General features: G+C 44.3%; 1 protein-coding gene and 2 long non-coding RNA genes across 4 annotated transcripts in view; 1 reads left to right on the forward strand and 2 right to left on the reverse strand.

Annotated features, from left to right (window-relative positions):
- Positions 1 to 5,145: 5,145 nt before the first annotated feature.
- Positions 5,146 to 16,346, reverse strand: LOC144336176 (uncharacterized). The gene is made up of 2 exons (XR_013407705.1): positions 16,025 to 16,346; positions 5,146 to 6,286 (listed from the first exon to the last, which is right to left on the reverse strand). It is a non-coding gene; the product is annotated as an uncharacterized LOC144336176 (long non-coding RNA).
- LOC106994359 (uncharacterized) lies at positions 14,224 to 15,132 on the reverse strand. The gene is made up of 2 exons (XR_001440918.3): positions 14,997 to 15,132; positions 14,224 to 14,418 (listed from the first exon to the last, which is right to left on the reverse strand). It is a non-coding gene; the product is annotated as an uncharacterized LOC106994359 (long non-coding RNA).
- Positions 16,347 to 16,479: 133 nt separating the features above from the next.
- PCCA (propionyl-CoA carboxylase subunit alpha) overlaps positions 16,480 to 26,373 on the forward strand; it is a 436,739-nt gene continuing 426,845 nt past the window's right edge. For both annotated transcript variants that reach the window (XM_001092670.5, XM_015121385.3), the window contains exon 1: positions 16,480 to 16,620. In XM_001092670.5, the coding sequence (XP_001092670.3) occupies positions 16,516 to 16,620 (105 nt within the window). In that variant the 5' untranslated portion in view covers positions 16,480 to 16,515. The remainder of the gene's footprint in view (positions 16,621 to 26,373) is intronic.

The following is a 26,373-nucleotide window of genomic DNA, read 5'->3' on the forward strand; positions in this document are numbered from 1 at the left end:
GATGCCAGGCCAGAAAATACTCACTTGTCTTTTTTTTCGAGATGGAGTCTCTCTCTGTCGCCTGGGCTGGAGTGCAGTGGCACGATCTCGGCTCATTGCAAGCCCACCTCCCAGGTTCACACCATTCTCCTGCCTCAGCCTCCCGAGTAGCTAGGACTATAGGCGCCCGCCACCACGCCCAGCTAATTTTTTTGTATTTTTAGTAGAGACGGGGTTTCCCCGTATTAGCCAGGATGGTCTCAATCTCCTGACCTCGTGATCTGTCTGCCTTGGCCTCCCAAAGTGCTGGGATTACAGGTGTGAGCCACTGCGCCTGGCAAGATTCACTTTTAAATAATGACATTAGCACAACTGGAGTGTTTATGTCCCTAATTTACACTAGAACCGGGCGCGGGGGCTTATGCCTGTAATCCCAGCTACTTGGGAGGCCGAGGCAGGAGAATCACTTGAACCCAGGAGGCAGAGGTTGCAGTGAGCCTAGCTCGCGCCATTGCACTCTAGCCGGGGTGACAAGAGCGAAATTCCGTCTAAAAAAAAAAAAAAAAGATTTACATCAGAATGTACTTCAAACATTCCTTATTTCAATGCACAAAAAAATGAAAACATAACAGGTTCAAGAAGAAAACATATATGAATTTCTTTGTAATCTGGACAAAAGAAAGGCTTCCTAATTATAACTAAAATTCCAGAAGTCATGGAGAAAGATTGATAAATTCAAACCTATCCATTTATATCTACAGCTGTATCTATATATGCACAAACATATATATATATATATATATATATATACATGCACACAGGCTTTTTTTTTTTTGAGATGGAGGCTGGAGTGCAGTGGTGCAGTCTTGGCTCATTGCGACCTCTTCCTTCCAGGTTCAAGCGATTCTCCTGTCTCAACTACTTGAATAGCTGGGATTACAGGCACCCACCACCGTGCCGGCTAATTTTTGTACTTTTAGTAGAGACAGGGTTTCGCCATGTTCGCCAGGCTGGTCTTGAACTCCTGACCTCAGGTGATCTGCCCGCCTTGGCCTCCCAAAGTGCTGGGATTACAGGCATGAGCCACCACACCCGGCCGATATATGGATAGACTTTTGCTTGGCAAAAATATCGTAAGCAAAATCAAAAGAGATGAAAAACTGGGAGAAAATGTTTGTAGTTTAAATTATACAAAATAGCTAATTTCCATCATACATAAATAAGTAAAAAAAAAGAAGAGTATTGATGCATGATATATGGAAGAACCTCCAAAATATTATGCTAAGTGAAAGAGTCAGTCACAAAAGACTACATATTGTATGATACCATTTGTATGAAATGTCCAGAATAGACAAATCTATAGAGACGGAGTAGACTAGTGGTCACATAGGGCTGGGTAGGGTAGGGGCAAGGGCCAGGAATGGAGATGACTACTGAGAGGTAAGGGGTTTCTTTTTATTTATTTATTTATTTATTTTTATTTTTTTTTTTTTGAGACGGAGTCTCACGCTGTTGCCCAGGCTGGAGTGCAGTGGCGCGATCTCGGCTCACTGCAAGCTCCGCCTCCCGGGTTCCCGCCATTCTCCTGCCTCAGCCTCCCGAGTAGCTGGGACTACAGGCGCCCGCCACCGCGCCCGGCTAATTTTTTGTATTTTTAGTAGAGACGGGGTTTCACTGTGGTCTCGATCTCCTGACCTTGTGATCCGCCCGCCTCGGCCTCCCAAAGTGCTGGGATTACAGGCTTGAGCCACCGCGCCCGGCCGGGGTTTCTTTTTAGAATGTTAAAAATATTCCAAAATTATACTATAGCAATGGTTGCATAGCTCCATAAATATACTAAAAACCATTGAATTGTATACTTTTTATTTTTATTTTTTATTTTATTTTATTTTTTTTGAGATGGAGTCTCGCTCTGTCACCTAGGCTGGAGTGCAGTGGTCGGATCTCAGCTCACTGCAAGCTCCGCCTCCCGGGTTCACGCCATTCTCCTGCCTCAGCCTCCCGAGTAGCTGGGACTACAGGCGCCCGCCACCAGGCCCGGCTACTTTTTTTTGTATTTTTAGTAGAGATGGGGGTTCACCGGGTTAGCCAGGATGGTCTCGATCTCCTGACCTCGTGATCCGCCCGTCTCAGCCTCCCAAAGTGCTGGGATTACAGGCTTGGGCCACCGTGCCCGGCCGAATTGTATACTTTAAATGGATGAACTTAATGGTATATATATCTCAATAAGCCAGGCGCAGTGACTCAGGCCTGTAATCCCAGCACTTTGGGATGCTGAGGCGGGCAGGTCATGAGATCAGGAGTTCAAGACCAGCCTGATCAACATGATGAAACCGTCTCTACTAAAAATAGAAAAATTAGCCAGCCGTGGTGGCTCATGCCTGTAGTCCCAGCTACTCAGGAGGCTGAGGCAGGAGATCTGCTTGAACCCAGGAGGCAGAGGTTGCAGTGAGCAGAGGTCATGCCACTGCACTCCAGCCTGGGCGACAGACTGATTCTCCGTCTAAGAAAAACAAATCTATATCTAGATATATGTATGTATACATATACATATATATAATATATCTCAATAAAGCTGTTTAAGTATAAAAGATTTTACTATTCAAGAGGTCGGGTGTGGTGGTTCACACCTGTAATCCCTGCACTTTGGGAGGCTGTGGCAGGTGGATCACTTGAGGTCAGGAGTTTGAGACCAGCCTGGCCAAAATAGTGAAACCCTGTCTCTACTAAAAATACAAAAATTATCCGGGTGTGGTGGTGGGTGCCTGCAGTCCCAGCTACTTGGGAGGCTGAGGCAGGAGAATCGCTTGAACCTTGGAGGCAGAGGTTGCAGTGAATGGAGATCACACCACTGCACTCCAGCCTGGGCGACAGAGACAGACTCTGTCTCAAAAAAAAAAAAAAAGGTTTTTGAAGTAAAAAACCTAGCAGGAAAATGGCCAGAAGTGTTAAGAGACAGTTCACAGAAGATTAAAGGCAAATGTCTGTGAAGCACTTGGAAAAATACTCAGCATCACTTCTTATGAAAGAGATGCAAATTAAAATATGGTCAGCCCTTGGCATCCATGGATTCCATATTTGTAAATTCAACCAACCATGTATAGAAATGACAGTCATGTGTTGCTTAATGATGGGGATACATTCTCAAAAATGTGTTGTTAGGTGACTGGGTGCTGTGGCGCACGCCTGTAATCCCAGCACTTTGGGAGGCCGAGGAGAGCGGATCACCTGAGGTCAGGAGTTCGAGACCAGCCTGGCCAACATGGTGAAACACCATCTCTGCTAAGAATACAAAAAAATTAGGCCAGGCGCGGTGGCTCAAGCCTGTAATCCCAGCACTTTGGGAGGCCGAGATGGGTGGATCACGAGGTCAGGAGATCAAGACCATCCTGGCTAACACGGTGAAACCCCGTCTCTACTAAAAAATACAAAAAACTAGCGCCTGTAGTCCCAGCTACTCGAGAGCCTGAGGCAGGAGAATGGCGTAAACCCGGGAGGCAGAGCTTGCAGTGAGCTGAGATCCAGCCACTGCACTCCAGCCTGGGCGACAGAGCGAGACTCCGTCTCAAAAAAAAAAAAAAAAATAATAATAATACAAAAAAATTAGCTGGGCATGGTCACAAACTCCTGTAATCACAGCTACTCTGGGAGGCTGAGGCAAGAGAATCGCTTGAACCCAGGAGGCAGAGGTTGTAGTGAGCCGAGATCGCACCATTGCACTCCAGCCTGGGGGACAAGAGCAAGACTTTGTCTCAAAAACAAAAAAAAGTGTTGTTAGGTGATTTCACCATTGTGCGAACATCATAGAGTGTACTTACACAAACCTAGATGGTATAGCTTACTACACACATAGGCTATATGGTATAGCCACCATTGTATATGTAGTCAGCTGTTGACTAAAACTTCCTTATGGGTGCATGACTGTATTTGAAAAAAAAAAATTGTGTTTGTACTGAATATGTACAGACATTTTTCTTACCAGTATTCCCTAAATAATAGAGTATATCAACTATTTGCATAGCATTTATATTATATTAGGTATTATAAGTAATTAGAGATTATTTAAAGTATACTGGAGTATGTGCATAGGTTATATGCAAATATTACCACGTTCTACAAAAGGGACTTGAGCATTCATGGATTTTGGTATTCACTGGAGGTACCGGACATCGTATATTCAAATACTATTCTTCCCTTATCAGATTGGCAGTGTTGGGAGACAATCCTTCATGGTGTTTCTATATGTCTTGTGACAGCTTCTGTTCTCAATGTCTTTTGAGCTACAAACATTCTGAAGGGACAGAGGGTAGATTCCTCTCCTGACCAAGACAATAAAAACAACATTTTTTGGCCGGGCGCGGTGGCTCAAGCCTGTAATCCCAGCACTTTGGGAGGCCGAGACGGGGTGATCACGAGGTCAGGAGATCAAGACCATCCTGGCTAACACGGTGAAACCCCGTCTCTACTAAAAAAATACAAAAAACTAGGTGGGCACCTGTAGTCTCAGCTACTCAGGAGGCTGAGGCAGCGTAAACCCGGGAGGCGGAGCTTGCAGTGAGCTAAGATCTGGCCACTGCACTCCAGCCCGGGTGACAGAGCGAGTCTCCGTCTCAAAAACAAACAAACAAACAAACAAACAAAAAAAAACCAACATTTTCCTCCAGGTCAAAGGTTAGCTAGGTGTTTTAGCAGCTCCTTATAAGACTGGGGGTTTCCTAATCTCAGTGTTCTTCAGCTCTGACACAAGCCCACCAGGGCAAGGCATTCACCTTGCAAGGAGGGCAAAAATCTCAGATCCCTCACAGTTCTTAGGCAGAAGTCCAAAAGCTTACAACATATGCTGTTGGTAAGCCCAGGGAGAAACAGGTATTTCCACACATTGCTGGTGGGATTGCAAAACGGCACAACTCCCCTGGAAGGAAATCTGGCAATGTTTAACAAAATTACGTGTTCATTTACCCTTTGAATCAGTGACTCTTCTAGAAATCTAGCTGATACACCTCCACAAATGCAAACTATGATGTACAGATATGATACGCAAATGCAAAATAAGATATGCTATACAGATATGCTATTTGCAATAGGAATGGCTTGAAAACCAGTACAACTACCCATGAATAGGAGACTGATTGAATAAACTAGGGCACATCTAAACGCACACACATATTTATGCATATGTATTTATTTTTTTCAAAGAAATAATAAACAAGAAATTGTTGAAAATGGAAATGGCTACTTCTGAACGATGGGTGAGATGGGAATAGGGAACAGGGGTGAGAGCAAGAACTCTCTGAGTATCTTTCTTTATACAGTTTTTATTTTTCAATCATGTAAATGACTCACATATTCAAAAACCAAAATTAAGTCAAATGGGAAAAAATCAAATTAAACACAAACAGAAACAATTGAACACAAAAATAAACAAACGAACAGACCTGAATATAAAACCTAATCACACAGGGGAAATGATTACTTCAAATAACTTTGGAACATAGAACACTGGCAGTAACATTTTCCAGACACACATTGTAAGAACAAATAAAACTGTTTTCTGATTTCCATTGTGTGCATGTTCCTGTAGACTGATTTCAAGCCATCAGTGGTTTCACAACCATCTGGTAAGATTCCTGACAATTTAACAATTGATTCTCATAAGCCGGTTCTATCTGGCTCTAAGAAATCATTGCTTATAGTTACTCTAGTTGAGGTAACATGCTGTCTGTCAACAAAGCAAACCATAAACCAAAAAAGATGAAAGAAAATATCTAGAAAAGTTATGAAAAGGCTGCATGCAGATTGAAGTGTGACAAACACATAGCTCCAGCTCCTTATCTTCTATGGTCCTCAGGTCTTGGGCTGTCTTCATGCAGTCATTATCTTGTTCCTATGGTCTTCAGTGGATGTTGTCCCCTTCCTGCAGTTTTCTGCTTCTGGACGATTCCTCAGTATCCTCCAGTTGAGGTCTCTGGTAGCAATGTCTTCCTGATTCAAGAATGGCTAATTTATCCTTCCTCAAGAAACAGGGATATAGCTGGGTGCAGTGGCTCATGACTGTAATCCCAGCACTTTGGGATGCTGAGGTGGGAGGATGTCTTCAGGACTTGAGGGCAGGTGTCTGAGACCAGCCTGGACAACATGGCAAGATCCCATCTCTTAAAAAAAAAAAAAAATTAGCTGGGTGTGGTGGCACATGCCTGTAGTCCCAGCTACTTGGAGGCTGAGGTGGATCATTTGAACTGGGGCATTTGAGGTTACATTGAGCTATGATTGCATCGCTGTACTCCAACCTGAGTGACAAAGACCCTGTCTTAAAAAGAAGAAAGAAAGGAAGATGCAAGGATCAGTACCCTAGAGTTCAATTGCTGTGGTGTTTGTTAATTAGTGCCTACAAGGTCCTTTACATTGAGGTAAAGGGCAGTCTTTTTCTGATGTGTCCTTCAGCAGAGGAAGCCCCTACATTTTAAACTGTGAATGGTTTTTGGTTTCTTTTTTTAGATGGGGTTTTGCTCTGTCACCCATGCTGGAGTGCGGAGTGCAGTAGCAGGATCATAGCACTGTAGCAGGATCACAGTACTCAAACTTCCAGCCTCAATTGATCCTCCCATCTCAGCCTCCCCAGTTGCTGGGACTACAGGTGCGTGTCACCATGCCCTACTAATTTTTTGTTTTTAAAAAATTTTTTGTACACATCATGTCTTGCTACGTTGCTCAGGTTGGTCTCAAACTTCTGGCCTCAAGTGGTTCTCTTGCTTCAGTCTCCCAAAGTGTGGGGATTATAGGTGTGAGCTACTGTTCCTGGCCTGGGATTGTTTTGAAGGATGTTTTTGAAAAGGTATTCATGTTTCTTGATAAAACAAATACTTGTTGATATGAGTGTATCAATTCCACTTATGTGAAGTATCTAGAGTAGCCAAATTCATAGTGAGAGAAAGTAGATGGTGGTTGCAAGAGGCTGAGGGAAGGAGGAAAATGAGGGGTTAGTGTTTAACGGATAGAGTTTCAGTTTTGCAAGATGAAAAATGTTTGGGATGGATAGTGGTGATAATGGCACAACAGTGTGAATGTACTTAATGCCACCGGATCATACACTGAAAGATGGTTAAAATGCTAAATTTTGTTATGCCTATTTTACCTCAGTTTTTACAAAACCAAGTGTATCACCCCAGTCATATGCAATATTGGCTATATCAGCTTATAATAAGACAGAGTCTATAATGGGAGCAACATTCCCAGGCAGATAAGATAACTGAGTATCAGTTAATAGGCTGAGAGTCAATGGGCCAGGCACTGTGGCTCACGCTTGTAATTCCAACACTTTGGAAGGCCAAGAGAGGAGGAACACTGAGGCCAGGATTTTGAGAGTTAATGGGCTACCTATGGAGTTGACTTCACTGTCATTAAAAGAAAAGGCAATAGTTTGGGTCAAGGAAGTTCAAGCGTTTCTGAAAATTCAACTAGAGTCTGAGAATTCTGTTTGTCCTTTCCATATTACTTGAGATTTGGGAAATTCTGAATAATGGAAAGAATGATTGTTACTCATTGAGCAAATAAAAAGCCGAGGCCACAGTGGTGTGTGTATGTGTGTGCGCATGTGACAGAGAGAGACAGATGGGAGAGTAAAAAAGAAAAGTTTCTTCTTTACAAGATGTTAGCTAATGAATACAGAAGAAATGACAGAATTAGGGCCAGGTGCGGTGGCTCATGCCTGTAATCCCAGCACTTTGGGAGGCCGAGGCAGATGAATCTCCTGAAGTCAGAAGTTCAAGACCAGCCTGGCCAAAATGGCAAAACCCCATCTCTACTAAAAATACAAAAATTAGCCAGGCATGGTGGCATGCACTGTAATCCCAGCTACTTGGGAGGCTGAGGCAGGAGAGTCACTTGAACTCGGGAGGTGGAGGTTGCAGTGAGCTGGGATCACACCACTGCACTCCAGCCTGGGTGATAAGAGTGAAACTTCGTCCCCCCAAAAAACAAAAAGAATGAACAGGGATAAAAAATACAAGTGTCAGACGGTGTGGTGGCTCACGCCTGTAATCCCAGCACTTTGGGAGGCCGAGAAGGGCAGATCACCTGAGGTCAGGAGTTTGAGACCAGCCTGGTCAACATGGTGAAACCCCATCTGTACTAAAAATACAAAAATTAGCTGGGCTTGGTGGCATGTGCCTGTAATCCCAGCTACTCGAGAGGCTGAGGTAGGAGAATCACCTGAACCTGGGAGGTGGAGGTTGCAGTGAGCCGAGATTGTGCCACTGCACTCCAGCCTGGGCAACAGAGAGAGACTCAGTCTCAAAAAAAAAAAAAAAACAAAAAACTGCAAAAAACACAAGTGTCTACATCAGAGTAAAGCACGGCATGTGGCAAAGTGAGCTGCCCTTATACAGTGTAAATGCTATCTAAATAGTTATACTGTATCCCTGTATTATTAAATCTTTTGATTTCTCATGAGAAGTAGAAAACTTAAAATTTTATGTGAAAGCTGCCATATTTTGGATATATATGTAGTTAACTAATTCAAATTTGCACACACACGTCCACACACATAAACTGAACATAGCTTTGTGCCACATGTGGCCCCACTTTTGCCTCAGTGTAATCTCTAGCCTCTTAGATAAAAACTCCAAACTCTTTAGAACAGTATTCACTTTCTTTAGGACCTGGCCCTTGCCTATTCCTGAAGTCTTGTCTCTAATATTTTCTCCACCCACGTGGTACCATTTGTAACTTGGGAATGCATGTGGCTAGCTTCACGTCTTGCTATGTGGCATGTGGCATTCTCTTTTCACCCAGAATGTCCATTTACCTTTGTTTTTGTTTGTTTGTTTGCTTGCTTTGAAACAAGGTCTTGCTCTGTTGCCTGGGCAGGAGTGCAGTGGTGTGATCATAGTTCACTGCAGCCCCTATCTACTGGGCTCAAGTGATCCTCCCATCTCAACCTCTCAAGTCGCTGGGACTACAGGTGCATACCATCATGCTTGGCTAAATTTTTTATTTGTAGAGACAAGGGGTCTCCTTTTGTTACCAAGTCTGGTCTAGAACTTTTGGGCTCACGGGGTCCTCCCACCTCGACCTCCCAAAGTACTGGGATTACAGGTGTGAGCCACCTCACCTGGCCTATCTTTTGACTACTTTTTAAGATCCAGCACAAGTGTCTCCTATTCTGTAAAAGTCTTCCCTGACTCATAGGTACATACTGATTACTTTGTTTCTGCTAAATAGCATAATTTTTATTTTTACTTAAATTGTGTTAATATTGTGATTGAAATATACAGAGAAACTTAGAATAATGTAATAACTGTGTTCCTACCAATGAGGTCCATTAATTCCTGACACTTTTCCATTCTAACCTCGTCTTTTTTTAAATTTTTTTCTTTTGAGAAAAAATATTAAAAGCTGCAATTGCAGCCACCTGAAGAGAGGTGGTTTAGCATAGTGGAGTATATGTGCTCTGAACGCCCACTGTCTAGGTTCATTATCCCTGCCCTGTCACTTACAGGCGCCCGCCACCTCGCCTGGCTAATTTTTTTTGTATTTTTAGTAGAGACGGGGTTTCACCGTGTTAGCCAGGATGGTCTCGATCTCCTGACCTCGTGATCCGCCCGTCTCGGCCTCCCAAAGTGCTGGGATTACAGGCTTGAGCCACCGCGCCCGGCCGCCCTGTCACTTACTAGCTGTTTACCTTCAGCAAATTGTTTAACCAGCTCATCTGTAAGAGGAGATAATAATAGTATCCATCTTATAGAACTGTGAGGATTAAGAATATATTCGGGGCCGGGCGCGGTGGCTCAAGCCTGTAATCCCAGCACTTTGGGAGGCCGAGACGGGCGGATCACGAGGTCAGGAGATCGAGACCATCCTGGCTAACACGGTGAAACCCCGTCTCTACTAAAAAATACAAAAAACTAGCCGGGCGAAGTGGCGGGCGCCTGTGGTCCCAGCTACTCGGGAGGCTGAGGCAGGAGAATGGCGTAAACCCGGGAGGTGGAGCTTGCAGTGAGCTGAGATCCGGCCACTGCACTCCAGCCTGGGCGACAGAGCCAGACTCAGTCTCAAAAAAAAAAAAAAAAAAAAAAAAAAAGAATATATTCAGGTCACTTAGAATGGCCAGTTTCTGGAATAGAGTAAGCATTCAATAAACATTAATAATTAGTATTTTGTCTACTCCTCCTTCATTTATTTATTTATTTTTGAGACTGAGTCTCGCTCAGCTGCCCAGCCTGGAGTGCAGTGGCATGATCTCGGCTCACTGCAACCACCATCTCCCGGGTTCAAGCGATTCTCCCGTCTCAGCCTCCTGAGTAGCTGGGATTACAGGCACCTGCCATCATGCCTGGCTAATTTTTGTATTTTAGTAGAAACGGGGTTTCACCATGTTGGCTAGGCTGGTCTTGAACTCCTGACCTCAGGTGACCCACCCGCTGTGGCCTCCCAAAGTGCTGGGATTACAGGCATAAGCCACTGCACCTGGCTTTTTTTTTTTTTTTTTTTTTTTTTGAGACAAGAGTCTCACTCTGTCACCAAGGCTGGAGTGCAGTGGCACGATCTAGGCTCACTGTAACCTCTGCCTCCCAGGCTCCCAGGTTCAGGTGATTCTTGTGCCTCAGACTCCCGAGTAGCTGGGATTATAGGCATGTGTCACTATACCTGGCTAATTTTGGTATTTTCAGTAGAGATGGGTTTTCACCATGTTGGCCAGGCTGCTCTCAAACTCCTGACCTCAGGTGATCTGCCTGCCTTGGACTTCCAAAGTGCTGGGATTACAGGTGTGAGCCACCATGCCCAGCCTACTCCTCCTTTTCATCTGAGCCAGAAATAGATTATTTGTAGCTCTTTTAATCTTTTAGGATACAAACAATCAAGTTTATCCTTTTGCTTGCTTACTCTTTCTAGTAAGTGTAGATTAATGATAAACGTTCCTAAATAACAGTATTTACACATGTTACTTGTTCTCTCAATGCAGATATGAGTTAGGGGAATCTTGGCATATTTTGCTTAAGATCAGGGTTCATAAACTACTACTGATTTGTTCCTGTGAGAAGAAATGTTACACAGAGATGCCAGGGGACTCAACCATATTCAAGAATTTCCCCAAGATCTTCCATGATTGTTCCGTTCAAATTCTTGGGCCAATAAATTGTTGCCAGAATGCGAAGGTTACTTGACACAAAGAATGGCTACTTAAAGCTTAAGGCATCTCCTGTGGCTGCTATACTGAGAAAAAGTTATGGGCATGGCAGGTGTTCCATGGGCTGTTTAGAAGCGGGCTTGCGTAGAGTGGTGCACAACTTGATGCTTACAATTTGTTTTCAGGATGCTACTTCGGACTCTTAGGATACATTTTAAACTCTTGGAGAAACGGGACCACACTTTTGTATTTCTATCACACTAACTGCAACAAAAGAACTCAATAAATTCTTTTTTTTTTTTTTTTTGAGACAGAGTTTTGCTTTTGTTGCCCAGCTGGAGTGCAACGTGTGATCTCTGGTCACCACAACCTCTGCCTCCTGAGTTCAAGTGATTCTCCTGCCCCACCCTCCCGAGTAGCTGGGATTACAGGCATGCGCCACCATGCCCTGCTAATTTTGTATTTTTAGTAGAGACAGGGTTTCTCCATGTTGGTCAGGCTGGTCTGGAACTCCTGACCTCAGGTGATCTACCCGCCTCCGCCTCCCAAGTGCTGGGATTACAGGTGTGAGCCACTGCACCTGGCCTAACAAATTATTATTGAATGAAGAGAGCTCTCTGGTAATTTGTAATAATATATGTTTACCATTTATAATTTTTTTTTTTTTTTTTTTGAGACGGAGTCTCACTCTGTCCCCCTTGCTGGAGTGCAGTGGCCGGATCTCAGCTCACTGCAAGCTCCGCCTCCCGGGTTCACGCCATTCTCCTGCCTCAGCCTCCCGAGTAGCTGGGACTACAGGCGCCCGCCACCTCGCCCGGCTAGTTTTTTTGTATTTTTTAGTAGAGACGGGGTTTCACTGTGTTAGCCAGGATGGTCTCGATCTCCTGACCTCGTGATCCACCCGTCTCGGCCTCCCAAAGTGCTGGGATTACAGGCTTGAGCCACCGCGCCCGGCCTACCATTTATAATTTAGGGTAGCAAGCTAATATTCATTTGTAGGCATATGTATCAGCAAACAAGAGGAATCTAGCTAGTTTAAATATGAATGGAATTTATTTGTTTTTTTTGTTTGTTTTTGTGTTTTTTTTTTTTGAGACGGAGTCTTGCTCTGTTGCCCAGGCTGGAGAACAGTGGCGTGATCTCGGCTCACTACAAGCTCCGCCTCTCGGGTTCATGCTGTTCTCCTGCCTCAGCCTCCCGAGTAGCTGGGACTACAGGCGCCCGCCACCATGCCTGGCTAATTTTTTTTGTATTTTAGTAGAGACGGGGTTTCACCATGTCAGCCAGGATAGTCTTGATCTCCTGACCTTGTGATCCGCCCGTCTTGGCCTCCCAAAGTGCTGGTATTACAGGTGTGAGCCACCGCGCCCGGCCAATATGAATGGAATTTATTAAAGAATATTCACTCGGCTGGGTGTGGTGGCTCGTGCCTGTAATGCCAGTACTTTGGGAGGCTGAGCCAGTGGATTGCTTGAGTCCAGGAGTTCGAGACCAGCCTGGCCAACATGGCGAAACCTGTCTCTACAAAAATTACAAAAATTAGGCATGTTGGTGCATGCCTGTAGTCCCAGCTACTTGGGGATCTGAGGTGGGAGGATCACTTGAGTCCAGAAGGTTGAGGGTACGGTGAGCTGAGATCGTGCCACTGCACTCCAGCATGGGTGACAGAGCAAGACCCTGTCTCAAAAATAAATAAATTAAGAACATTAATGCACAAGATCTTTAAAGGGCCTAAGAATCAATCTGTAAGTTACACAGCCAGGAAAAAATACCCCATTGCTCCTCCAAGCCCACAGCAAAGACCTCACTGTCATCAGGGCTTGGCATGGACACTGCAGTGGGTACTTGATGCCAGAACCTCTGTCACTGGTGCTCCTAACAGCTGGAAGCCTCCATTGCTACCCTCACTAGGAAATGGATTCTGTGTAGCAACTGCTTCACCACACTGCTCTTCTTTCAGACACAGCTACGAGTGCAGCTAGGTCAGCTACCTGCACCCAAACTCCAAGTAAGGAGGACAAAGCAAGTTTCTGGCCCTGTCTTTGGAAGAACTTATCACATGGGAAATTTCCCAAAATGAGAAAGGTTTTCAGGTGATGGTGGATGCCCATAAAACACGACACGTCTTCGACGGCAGCATGATGCAAAGTATTTCTGCAGGCCAGTAGCAAACCTCAAAGTGTTGGTTATTGGTCCCTGCTGGAATAACTACAGAAAATGAGAGTAGCATTTCTCTTATTATAGCCCTAAGAAATAGTCAGAAGATAGATGTTCTTATCTAATCACAGAATTATCACAGAGAGTTGGCAGATTGGCACTGTTTCCGGGGTTACACTTAGTGTAATGTTACTCCAGAGCAGAGTAACCCTTGGCCAAATCTGGCCAGTCCTCTGTTTTTATAAGGCCTGTAAAACTACAATGTTCTTTTTTTTTTTTTTTTACATGATTAAAGAGTTGCTAAAGAACAAACATGCAACAGATGTCTGTGGTGCTCCAAGCCTGAAAATATGTCCCTTTAGAGAAAGTTTGCCAGTCACTGCCCTGGGTGTCCTCCACTGTTGAATTCTTTGAGAAGGAATGCTTGCCACATACTTATATGCTTAGGTTTGGGAGGCCCGCCTTGGCCTCCCAAACTGTTGGGATTACCGGCATGAGCCACTGCGCCCGGCCAGAATCTATAACTTTATTTTTATTTTTTAATTTTTAAAATTTTTTATTTATCTTTTTTGAGACGGAGTTTTACTTTGTCGCCGAGGCTGGAGTGCAGTGGCGTGATCTTGGCTCACTGCAAGCTCTGCCTCCCGGGTTCACACCATTCTCCTGCCTCAGTCTCTTGAGTAGCTGGGACTACAGGCACTGGCCACCACGCCCGGCTAATTTTTTTTGTATTTTTAGCAGAGACGGAGTTTCACCGTGTTAGCCAGGATGGTCTCGATCTCCTGACCTCGTGATCCGCCCGCCTCGGCTTCCCAAAGTGCTGGGATTACAGGCATGAGCCACCGTGCCTGGCCCACAATCTATAACTTTAAATGGAAAAGGCAAAGATAAATATCAGTGCTCTATCATTTAGGATATACATGTAGCTGCTGTAACAAAGGCAAAACAAACACAATGCAGTAACTTAACAAGATACAGTATTTTACTTGCTTGCATAACAATTGGAACAAAGCGTTCCAGGGTTGACATGGCAGCTCCACAGAATCAGGCACCTCAAGGCTCCTGGTATATTGTTTTGCCTCCTGGATCACCTAACTTCCTTCTTATCATCTGAGATGACAACTTTACCTCCACTGTTGTGTCCACATTCTGGCAAACTGGAAAGAGGAGAAGGGCAAGTGGAAGGCATGCCTTTCCCTTTAAAGGCATAACGCAAAAGTTGTCTATGTCACTTGTGTTTATGGCCCATTGGCCAAAACTTAGTAACCAAATCTTGGTAAGCACCCTTGCTGCAGTGGGGGTTGGGAAATGTAGATCTTTATTTAGGTAAGAAAGAAGAGGGCATGGAGGGAACAACCCATACATTCCAGACCTTAGTCATGGCGCTACACCTTGTTGTAAGGGAGGCTGGCTATTGCAGCCTTTCGCTGGGTGGCCACGTACCCAGCTAGATCTCAGGAGCACTCTTATTAAAGTAATGCATGGAGAATGGATAGTATGAGAAGCAGTTTCTGCTACAAGTGCCTTTCATAAAAAGAACTCCTATAAGAAAAACAAATAGGGCCTAAGGAAAACTAACCCAAAGGGTAAAACATGGGGAAAAGACAAAAAACAAAAAAAGAAAAAAGAAAAGCAGGTTTCCCAGGTAGAAAATGAATGAAGACTGAGGTACATAAGAGAGAAGTCCTGTGAAATTGATAATCCTTTTCATTTTGTCACAAAAGTCCATACTTACATTTTAAAATTCCACTAAATGTCACCTTTCTGATATCCCCATTTTATTTATCTCTCTTTTGGCATTTACCATGCTGTAGTGTACTCTAGGTCATTCCTAGCTTTGTAACTCTCTCAAGGCGACTCTGCAGGAGATGCAAAGTAGTTAAGAGCGGAACCCCTAATACTGATGTCTTTATAGGTGAGATGGTCTGATGTCTTAGATTTGCTTTTAAATATTCCTGCAAAAAATATAAAGGGGAATAGATGAAACAAGATTGACAAAATGTTGATTCGTTGGCGCGGTGTAATGGGTATCTGGGTGATCATAGTACTATTTTCTCTTTTGTATATATTTTAAAATTTCCATAATACAGCAAAACACGAGCCCAGTCCCTCAAGGCAGCCAGATTTGGGTTCAAACCCTAGTTTGACCTTTTACTCGCTGAGTGACTTTACCCTGCTACAGCTTCAGTTTCTCCAAATGGAAATAATATATACTCCATGAAGATTCTTGTAAAGTCTAAAGGAAGAGGGAATCTGAGGCTCTAGCACAAGGCCTGGCCCTTAATAGTTGTACTAATTTTTTATTTTTCGAAACGGAGTTTGCTTTGTCACCCAGGCTGGAGTGTAGTGGCATGATTCAGCTCACTGCAACTTCCACCTCCCGGGTTCAAGCAATTCTCCTGTCTCAGCCTCCTCCCGAGTAACTGGGATTACAGGAGTGCGCCACCACGCCCTGCTAATTTTTGTATTTTTAGTAGAGACGGGGTTTCAGCATGTTGGCCGGGCTGGTCTCCAACTCCTGACCTCAGGTTATCCTCCCGCCTCGGCCTCCCAAGGTGCTGGGATTACAGGCGTGAGTCACCGCGCCTGGCCAGTAGTTGTACTAACAAGGGTTTCTGCTTGCAAGCAACAAAGACTGACTCTAGTTGCGGCTAATTTCATTCACGCGCAGATACTAAGTGGCAGAGGTAGGACTTGACCTCGGATCTCTGATTTCCAGACCTAGAACTTTTCATGTGTTATCACAGTCGTTCAAAACCTTACCTGGATTTGTGCTTTGCAATTTACGCTTTCAAACAGGCAGGAATGTAGTTTGGGCATTTGTCTGGAACTTCGGATTCTCGGGACCCCAGGGTGGCCAAGGCGCGGAGGTGACTCACTGACATTAACCGGCCTGGATGCACGTGGGTTGCTGAGCGGATGCTGGGAAGGTACGGGGTTTGCCCGCTGCAGGTCGCCGGAACTCACGCGTGTCCCTGCCTCTCTCACTCCTGGGGTCGGCTCTGGCCAGTGGCCCCCAGCTCAGCTAGGGACCTGACGCGCCGCCAGCCCACTAGCCTTCCGGGTCCTAGCGCGTCTCCAGGCTGCCGGATCCGGCGGATCTGGCCGACCACTCACACGCTCCCCTTCCCGCAAGTTAGGGGGTGGGGCATCGGATTTCTGGCTCGTGATTTGTCGAAGCCCGGGCGCTCCCCTTCTCCGCCCCTCTCCGGCTGGGTGAGAGGTCAACGGAGAGGCGGTCTGCGGGGACAACAATGGCGGGGCTGTGGGTCGGGACAGCAGCGCTGGTCGCTGCCGGACGGCATGGGCGGTGGCCGCCGCAGCAGCTGATGTTGAGCGCGGCACTGCGGACCCTGAAGGTGAGGAGCGACGGGGCCCTCGCGGGTCCCGGCTTCACCGGGCTTCCAGCCGTGCCGCCTCTGGGTGGGTGGCGCCAGGAGAGCGCCGGCTGGGTCCGGCTGCCCCGCGCCCCGATTCCGTCTCAGCTACACCCCTCTCTCTCCTCCCACCCGCAGTTCGCGTGGCAGCGGGCTCAGGAGGCATCCCTTGTTGCAGCTGTTCCTCTCGGGGATCCTGCGGAGCAGAGAGGCCTAGGGCGGAGGCAGTTGGGCGCCCGCACGCCCTCCGAGGCGGCTGATGGCTTTGGGCAGGCATATTCCTGCCTTGCCCGAGGTCCGCTTCCAGGGCCCCGCGGCAGTGGCTTTGTCTTAAGCTTTCCAGGGTGGGTTTTTAGGTGTCGTTATAGTTTCCGTGTTCTCTGACCTCTTTCCAGCATTTTTGAAGGGACACTGTGAACTGTTGTTCAGGTAGAGTTAAGGTTGTGAGTTGATCTTATCTTTTGAAGTACTACACCATATCAGGACTGCTAATAGATTTTACGTTGCATTTGAAAGCCTGTTTTAATTGTATGACACCCCAGTCTACTGTGTACCAAATGCATCTCGTGAACTTTCCTTTTCGATGTAGTGGTGAGCCTTATTTTGGCACTGTTCTAAACACATTTCATGACTGTTCTGTATACCTAGGCTGTCATGATGGCAGATTGACTCACAGGTTGGAGTGCTTGTGTGTGCTTCTGAACTCTTTCTCACGTCAACATCGAGTCTGTCGTTAATTCTGGGGCACAGACCACTTAACCTACTTTATAAGGTTTGTTGAGGCACTTGAACACATTCTTTACAACGAAGGTCCCCTGAAAACCATCTGTCAGCTGGTTCAGTGTGCTTGTTAAACCTCCTTTTAAAAAATAATTATTAAAACATTGCCACATAACTTGATTTATAGTCATTGAAGTTTAGACTTTGAAGACACTTTAGAGACGAACCTGCCCCATCCTACTCTTTAAAGAGGAGGGAACCGAGCCCTGGGTGGGCAGTATGAGAGCCAGAGCTTATCGACATGGAAGTGAGTGGCGCCTATGTTTGTTTTGTATTCAGCGTGCGGACTTTCACTGATCTCTGTGTTCCCATACAGTTTAGTGTTCTTTAATCTTTATCATTCTGTTCATCTTTGTTGGCCACTTCAATTGCGGCTGTAAGACTTATGTATTTACATAGGAGGCAGCTTACTTAGTATGGTAGAAAGTGTGGGCTTTGGAGTCAGGTACATGAGGCTTTGTATACTGGACAGGTCTCTTGGGCGTCAGCTTTGTCCTTGTAGCTATTTTTTTCAACAGATGTTTACTGAATATCTCCTGTCTTCCACTTCTGGGGAATGAATATGGTTTCTGCTTTCTTAGAAATTTTACTCTAGTAGGGAGAGTGTAATAAGTGTAAAATGGTATTAGGGGAGATGCCCTGGTGCTGTAAGAAAATAAAATAGAGGGATTTGACCAAGCCAAGATTTTGAGTTCTGTGTCCTGGATACTGTTCTGTTGCTTTGCTTAAACTAATTTATTCAATCTCACAACAGTCATATGTCCCCCATTTACAGAAGATGAAAGTGAGGCACTAAGTGTTAATGTGACTCGCTCGAAGCTATAGTGCCAATAAGTGGCAAACAGGATTTAGAAATCCGGAACCTGTGCTCTTAATCATACTATACTACCTACAGTAAGGGAGTGTTTTCCTTTGGAATTGAAAATTGAGACAAGTTTTGAAGGATGAAGTGACCTTCTCTAACAAACGGAGGAGATGAATGTGAGAGAACAGTGTGTGCAAAGGTCCTGCGGCCAGAGGGAATGACAGGTTAGAAGAACTGAAAAAAGCCTACAGAGACTCTGATGCAGAGAGTAGATGGTGCTGGAGAAGTTGGCAGGAGTCAGACCATGCTGGCTCTTATAGATCATATTGTGAGGTTTGCTGTTTGTCTTAGAGCAGTGGGAAGACATTGATGTTGGAGGTGGGAGGGATGACACTGACATTTTAGATTGGAGAGGCTGAGAGGAAGGCTGTTACTGTACTTACTGTTGTACACTTGTTATACACTCACTGTGTAATACATAAGCTTTGATGTTTCTTACCTGGTTTTTTCCTTTTAATGTGTTGGCAGAGACTGCATCTTGTCTATTTCTGTGTTCTTAGTACAATGTTTGACACAATAGGTGCTGAATGTGTAACAATAGAGTAGCATTATGTTTGTGCCGGTAAAGAATCCCTCCTTGGGGTGGGAAGCATCTCTGAAGTTCACTATCACTCTAGGGGAACTTGAGCTGCTGCTTAGCTTCTCTCCGTGCTTCTCTTCTATGAACTTGAAATATGCTCTACTGAGTCTGTTTGAAGCTGAATCTTTTGAAGATTTTAACCCCTCCCATCCCTCCCTCCACCTCTGCAAACCTTTTGGTTGGTTGGAAAGCAGCCAGCTAACTCTAGGTTCTAGTCTAGAGAATTCTGACCATTCTTTTAGCCAGTCAACAGAGTTTATTTATTTTTAGGGTATATATGGAGTTCACCTTTTAGTCTTACTTGTTTTGTGTATCAGCTTTTTAAACACATTCTATTTTAATGCCTAGTTTTTTCTTCTGCGTAAATGTTTTCAGTGGCTCTAGGATGTTGGTTTTATGGTAATTGCTATAGTTTTTATTGAACTCTTATATGCCTTGCGTGATTTTCCTTTGCTTTTCTTTTTTTCTGAGATGGAGTCTCGCTCTGTTGCCAGGCTGGAGTGCAGTGGCGCGATCTCGGCTCACTGCAACCTCCATCTCCTGGGTTCGAGTGATTCCCTTGCCTCAGCCTCCCAAGTAGCTGGGACTACAGGTGTGCGCCACTACCCCTGGCTAAAATTTTTGTATTTTAGTAGAGAGGGGGTTTCACCATGTTGGCCACCTCGATCTTTTGACCTCGTGATCCGCCTGCTTTGGCCTCCCAAAGTGCTGGGAATTACAGGCATGAGCCACCAAGCCCGACTCTGTGATTTGTTCATATAATATCTTTTATCCTTGTAACAACTAGGTCAAAAATCCCAGTTTTATAGTAGAGGAAACACAGCTCAGGGCGGTTAAGTAATTGCTTAAAAGCACAATTGGCTGAAGTAGAATTTGAACCTTAGATAATATGATTCCAAAGGCTTTCTTTTCTTTCTTCCTTTTTTTTTTTTTTCAGACGGGGTCTGGCTCTGTTGACCAGGCTGGAGTGCAGTGGCATGATCTTGACCTACTGCAACCTCTGCCTCCTGGGCTCAAGCCATCCTCCCATCTCAGCCTCCCAAGTAGGTGGGACCACAGGCACCTACAACCACACCTGGCTATTTTTTAATTTTAATTTTAATTTTTTGTAGAGATGAGGTTTTGCTGTGTTGCCCAGGCTGGTCTCAAACTCCTGAACTCAAGCAATCCACCCACATCGGCTTGCTTTTCTAGTTACAAATTGTCTCATTTGAATCATGGTCTCATTGTGTGATACATTCATGAAATTTGAATGTTTAAGCCCTATGTTACTTGAAATCCATTATTTTCTTTTGTAATCAGTAAATATGGAAAAGAATGTTTAGGCTTATCTGAATGCTTTAGAATTGCCTGGAGGTTAATCTTTCCAACATGCTGATAAATTTCTAACAAATCATTTGGGAAAACAAGTTTCTGAGATTATTACAGAGACTAGTTTCTGGTGTAAAAAAATGTTTATAGACATGTATGTATTTATATATCTACCATTTGGATTTTATTCTGTTCCTGAGAGATTCAGAACAGAGGTAAAAACTGCTCTAGTCCTTTCCTAAATAAGAGGAAAAGATGGTGACATTTTTGATGAAGAGTGAGGGAAAAGGATTTGTTTAAATGATTCCAAACTTTAAAAAATGTAGGTGGGAGAACCAGGATGAAAAAGGAATTTGGGAAGAAACATCTTTTCGGTGGGGCTGGAAACATAGTGTTTCATTGTAGATATCTGGAGTTAGATGCCCACAGGAGCCATGCTGAGGTGCTGGGAAGACAGAGGGTATCAGTGGCTGGCTTTACAGCCAGGGATACGAGGCTAAAGTTAGAGTTAGAATCTGTGAACCCTGAAGGATGTAGTGAGGCAGTTAATATTTAATTGAATAAATGCTTCGTCTTACAACCCTAAATTAGGATTTGGAAGAAGGAAGAAGAGACTAGAGGAGTTAGAGGTATGGTTTGAGAGGAGCCAATGTAGTGTAGTGTTACCAAACCTAGGAAAGAAATTTCAAGAAGTAGTTAGCATTCATTCATTCACTTGTCTAGAGATCTAGCTCTTTACTCAAAAAGTGTTTGTGGAGCATTTTCTAAGTTCCAGGTACTATGGCATATACAGAGGAGAGAAAAAAATTAAAACATAGTCCCTAACTGCGTTCCAGGTGCAGAGAGGCTAAGGAATAAAAGATTGATGATGGGCCGGACGCGGTGGCTCAAGCCTGTAATCCCAGCACTTTGGGAGGCCGAGACGGGCGGATCACGAGGTCAGGAGATCGAGACCATCCTGGCTAACACCGTGAAACCCCGTCTCTACTAAAAAATACAAAAAACTAGCCGGGCGAGGTGGCGGGCGCCTGTAGTTCCAGCTACTCGGGAGGCTGAGGCAGGAGAATGGCGTAAACCCAGGAGGCGGAGCTTGCAGTGAGCTGAGATCGTGCCACTGCACTCCAGCCTGGGTGACAGCGAGTCTCCGTCTCAAAAAAAAAAAAAAAAAAAATTGGTGAAAGAATTTGATAAGATCTTTGATCTTTAATGAGAATAATTTTAGTAGCAGGCTGAAGTGTTATACAAATATACTGCTTTTATTTTGACAATACTCTTAAATAGTTGAAGCAAAATTATATTTTTTGAAAGATAAGCATATTGCATAACTTTCAAAAATTAGTTTCTTTATTTTAAATGACTATTGACATTTTCGTTAGAAAAAAACCTCACAAACTGATGGGATCAACCTAATAAGATCAAAATAAAAGTGAATTTTAAAAATGTTGGAAGATACAGATTTGTAATTTCATTCACAAAACCTAATACAGCATCCATGTGGCATACTTGCTTTGATATTCTATGTTTGTTTGTTTTTGAGATGGAGTCTCATGTTGCCCAGGCTGGAGTGCAGTGGTGTGATCTCGGCTCATGGCAACCTCCGACTCCCGGGTTCAAGTGATTCTTCTGCCTCAGCCTCCTGAGTAGCTGGGATTACGTGCCACCATGCCCATCTAATTGTTGTATTTTTAGTAGAGATGGGGTTTCATCATGTTGGCCTGGCTGGTCTTGAACTCTTGACCTCAACTGATCTGCCGGCCTTGGCCTCCCAAAGTGCTGGGATTACAGACGTGAGCCACTGTGCTTGCCCTCTTTGGTATTCTTTATTCAAGAAACCCTTGGTTTCCAAGAGCTGCTGTACAAATGACCATGGACCTCGTGGCTTAAAACAACAAATTCATTCTCCCACAGTTCTAAAGGCCTGAAGTCTGAAATCAAGGCATGAGCAGGGCCATGCTTCCTCTGAAGGCTCTAGGGGAGAATCCTTTCTTGCCTCTTTGAGCTTTTGGTGGCTGCATTCATTCCTTGGCTTGTGGCCGCATCACTCCAGTCTCTGCCTCTGTCTTCATATGGCTGCCTTCTCCTCCTCCTCCTTGTGCATCTTTCCCTCTCATTCTTTTATAAAGACACTTTTTATTGGGTTTAGGGCCATGACAAGATCTAGGATGATTTCATCTCGAGGTCCTTCACTTTGTTGTATTGGCAAAGACCCTTTATCACAGGTTCCAGGACATGGACACATCATTTTAGGGGCTACCATTTAATCCACCTACACATCGTATGTGTCAGACACTACTTAGAGCTGGGAACATAATCGTGAATGTTTCTGCTCCCATTGTGGTTACATTTGAGTAAGGAGACTGTGCTCATATAAATAGAAAAGTTCAGAGAGTGAGAAGTGATCTTGAAGTAAAAAGATAAGTTAATGGGATAGAGAGTGGTAGTGGTGCTGAGTTGGGGATGTTACCTAATGAGACCATAGGGGACATTTCAGAGCATGTGGCATTTGGACAGGAAACGGAGCCAGCCAGCCATGTGACTATATGGGGGCCTAGCATTGCAGACCAAGGAATGCCAGGGCAAAAACTCTGAGGGGAGATTGCATTTGGCATAATTAAGGGATGAATGTGGCTGCTGTGGTTGGAGTGAACTGAATGAGGGGATGATCTTAGGAGATGAGGGAGGAGGAGTAGGTAGGCAGGACAGAGTTATTAGGGGTTTGTATTTGGAATTTAATAATGAGAGTCCAATTGGAGGCATTTAAGCACATTGAACTTGTGTTTGGAAAAGACGATTGTGACTACTGTGTGGCGAATGTCTTAGTAGGGGTGGGAGTAGGATTGGGGACAGCGGTGGGAAGAGTGGAAACAGAGAGACCAGTCAGGAAGCTGTTGTAGAAGACCAAGCTAGAGATGATGGTAACTTGCGCTAGGGTGGTAGCACTGGAGTTGGTGAGAACTGGTCAGACTTGGAATATATTTTGGAGCTAAAGCCAGTATCTTGCTGTGGGGTTTGAAGGCAGATACAGACATACCTCATATCTTGGCTTTAGTGGCCCTGCAGATACTGTTTTTGTTGTTGTTTTTACAGATTGAAGGTTTGTGGCAACCCTGCTTTGAGCAGCTGTATTGGTCTCATCTTTCCAATAGCACAGACTTACTTTGTGTCTCTGTGAAACATTTTGATAATTCTTACAATAATTTAAACTTTTTCATTATTACTATGTCTGTTATGGTGATCTGTGATCAGTGATCTTCAATATTCTTATTGTAAATATTTTGGGATGCTATGAACCACGCCCATATAAGCAGAGGAACATAATTGATAAATGTTGTGTGTGTTTTGACTTCTCCAACCAGGTATTCCCCCATGTCTATCCCTCTCCTCAGGCCTCCCTCTTCTCTGAGACACAACAATATTGAAAGTAGGCCAATTAATAACCCTGTAAGTGTTCTAGTGAAAGGAAGAGTCACATGTCTGTCAGTTTAAATAAAAAACTAGAACTCATTTAGCTTAGGGAGGAAGGCCTGTCAAAAGCCAAGATAGACTGAAAGCTGGGCCTCTTGTGCCAAATTGTGAATGCAAAGGAAAAGTTCTGGAAGGAAATTAAAAATGCTACTCCAGTGAGCACACAACTGATTAAAAAAAGTGAAACAGCTTTATTGCTGATATGGCAAAAGCTTTAGTGGTTTGGATGGAAGATCAAACCAGCCACATTTCCTTAAGTCATAGCCTAATCCAGTGCAAGGCCCTCTCTTCAATTCTACGAAGGCTGAGAGAGGTGAGGATGCTGCAGAAGAAAAGTTGGAAGCAAACAGAGGTTGCTTCGTGGGGTTTAAGAAAAGAAGTGAGGCCGGGTGCAGTGGCTCACACCTGTAATCCCAGCACTTTGGGAGGCCGAGGCGAGCAGATCACAAGATCAAGAGATTGAGACCATTCTGGCTAACATGGTGAAACCCTGTCTCTACTAAAAATACTAAAATTAGCCGGGTGTGGTAGCGCGCGCCTATAGTCCCAGCTACTTGGGAGGCTGAGGCAGGAGAATCGCTTTAACCCAGGAGGTGGAGGTTGCAGTGAGCCAAGATCGTGCCAGTGCACTCCGGCCTGGCAACAGAGAGACTCTGTCTAAAAAAAAAAAAAAAAGAAGCGATCTCCATAACATAAATGTGGAAGCAACAAGTGCTGATGTAGAAGCTGCAGCATTATCCAGAAGATCTCACAAAGATCATTCATGAAGTTGGCTACACCAAACAGCAGATTTTCGTTGTAGATGAAATAGCCTTCTATTGGAGAATATGTCATTTAGCACTTTGAGAACTGGAGAGAAGTCAGTGCCTGGCTTCAGAGCCTCAAAGGACAGCACCTGGGGTGCTCACTATCACACCTGGCTGTCCTTTGAGGCTTAGAAGCCAGGCACTGGCTCCAGAGGCTGAGGTGGGAGGATTGCTTGAGCCCAGGAGTTGGTGTCCAGCCTGGGCAACATAGCAAGACCCCTATCCCTAAGTGGGGGGGGGGAAAAAAAAGGTAGCAAGCTTCAAAGGACAGGCCAACTCTTGTTAGGGGCTAATGCAGCTGGTAACTTTAAGTGGAAGCCAATGCTCATTTATCATTTTGAAAATCCTAGGACCCTTAAGAATTATTGAAAGTTGACTCTGCCTGTGCTCTAGAAATGGAACAGCAAAGCCTGGATGACAGCACATCTATTTACAGCATAGTTTACTGAATATTTTAAGCCCACTATTGAAACCTACTGCTCAGGACAGAAAGATTCCTTTCAAAATATTGCTGCATATACACAATACACTTGATTACCCAAGAGCTCTAATGGAGCTGTACAAGTAGATTAATGTTATTTTCGTGCCTGCTAATACAACATTCTCCAGCGCATGGATCAAAGAGGAATTTCAACTTTCAAGTTGTATTATTTAATAAATAGTATTTCATAAGTCTATATAGTTGCTGTAGAGAGTGATTCCTCTGATGAATCTGGGCAAAGTGAATTGAAAACTTTCTGGAAAGGATTCACCATTCTAGATGCCATTAAGAACCTTCATGATTCATGGTGGGTCAAAATATCAACAATAACAGGAGTTTTGAGAAGTCGATTCCAACTGTGAGGGGTTCAGGACTTCAGTGGGGAATGTAACTGTAGAGGGATGGAAATAGCAAGAGAACTAGAGTGGAGCCTGAAGATGTGGTAGAATTGCTGCTGTCTCATGATCTTGAAGGGATGAGGAGTTGCTTCTTAATAGATGAGTAAAGAAAGTGGTTCCTTTTTTTTTTTTTTTGAGGAAGGGTCTCACTCTGTCACCCAGGCTGGAATGCAGTGGCATGGTCATGGCTCACTGCAGCCTCGACCTCCCAGGCTCAAGTAATCTTCCCACTAGCCTCCTGAATAACTGGGATTACAGGCTTGTGCCACCATGCCCAGCTATATATATATATATATATATATATATATAAAATTAAAAAAAAATTTTTTTTGTATAAATGGGGTTTTGCCATGTTGCCCAGGCTTGTCTCAAACTCCTGAGCTCAAGCAATCCGCCTGCCTCGGCCTCCCAAAGCGCTGGGTTTATAGGTGTTGAGCCACCACACCCAGTCAAGAAAGTGGTATCTTGAGACGGAATCTACTAGTGGTGGAGGATGCTGTGAACATTGTTATCATGATAAAAAAGGATTTATAATATTACATCGACTTAGTTGATAAAGCAGCAGCAGGTTTTGGGAGGATTTATTCCAATTTTGAAAAAGTTCTGATGTGGATATAATGATATCAAACAGCATCACATGCGACAGAGAATTTTTTGTGAGAGGAAATCACTGCAGCAAACTTCACTGTTGTTTTATGTTAAGAAATTGCCACAGCCATCCCAACCTTCAGCAACCACCACCCTGATCAGTCAGTAGCCATCAACATCAAGGCAAGAACCTCTACCAGGAAAACGATGAGATTTGCTGAAGGATCAGATGATTGTTAGCATTTTTGAGCAGCAATTGTTCTGAACAATAATTAATTGGACCTGAACCTGCAATATCTGTAAGGTATGTACAAATAGGGAAAGGAAGGAATTAAGAGTGACTTTTGAAGGTAGGCACACGAGGCCGCTATTGTATGATTGTGTTTCTATGCAGTCTCCAGAATAGACTGATCCATGAAGACAGAAAGTAGATTAGTGGTTGCCCAGGGCCTGGAGGAGAG

Source organism: Macaca mulatta, chromosome 17, assembly GCF_049350105.2.
Source record: "Macaca mulatta isolate MMU2019108-1 chromosome 17, T2T-MMU8v2.0, whole genome shotgun sequence".
In the NCBI taxonomy this organism is placed as follows: domain Eukaryota; kingdom Metazoa; phylum Chordata; class Mammalia; order Primates; family Cercopithecidae; genus Macaca; species Macaca mulatta.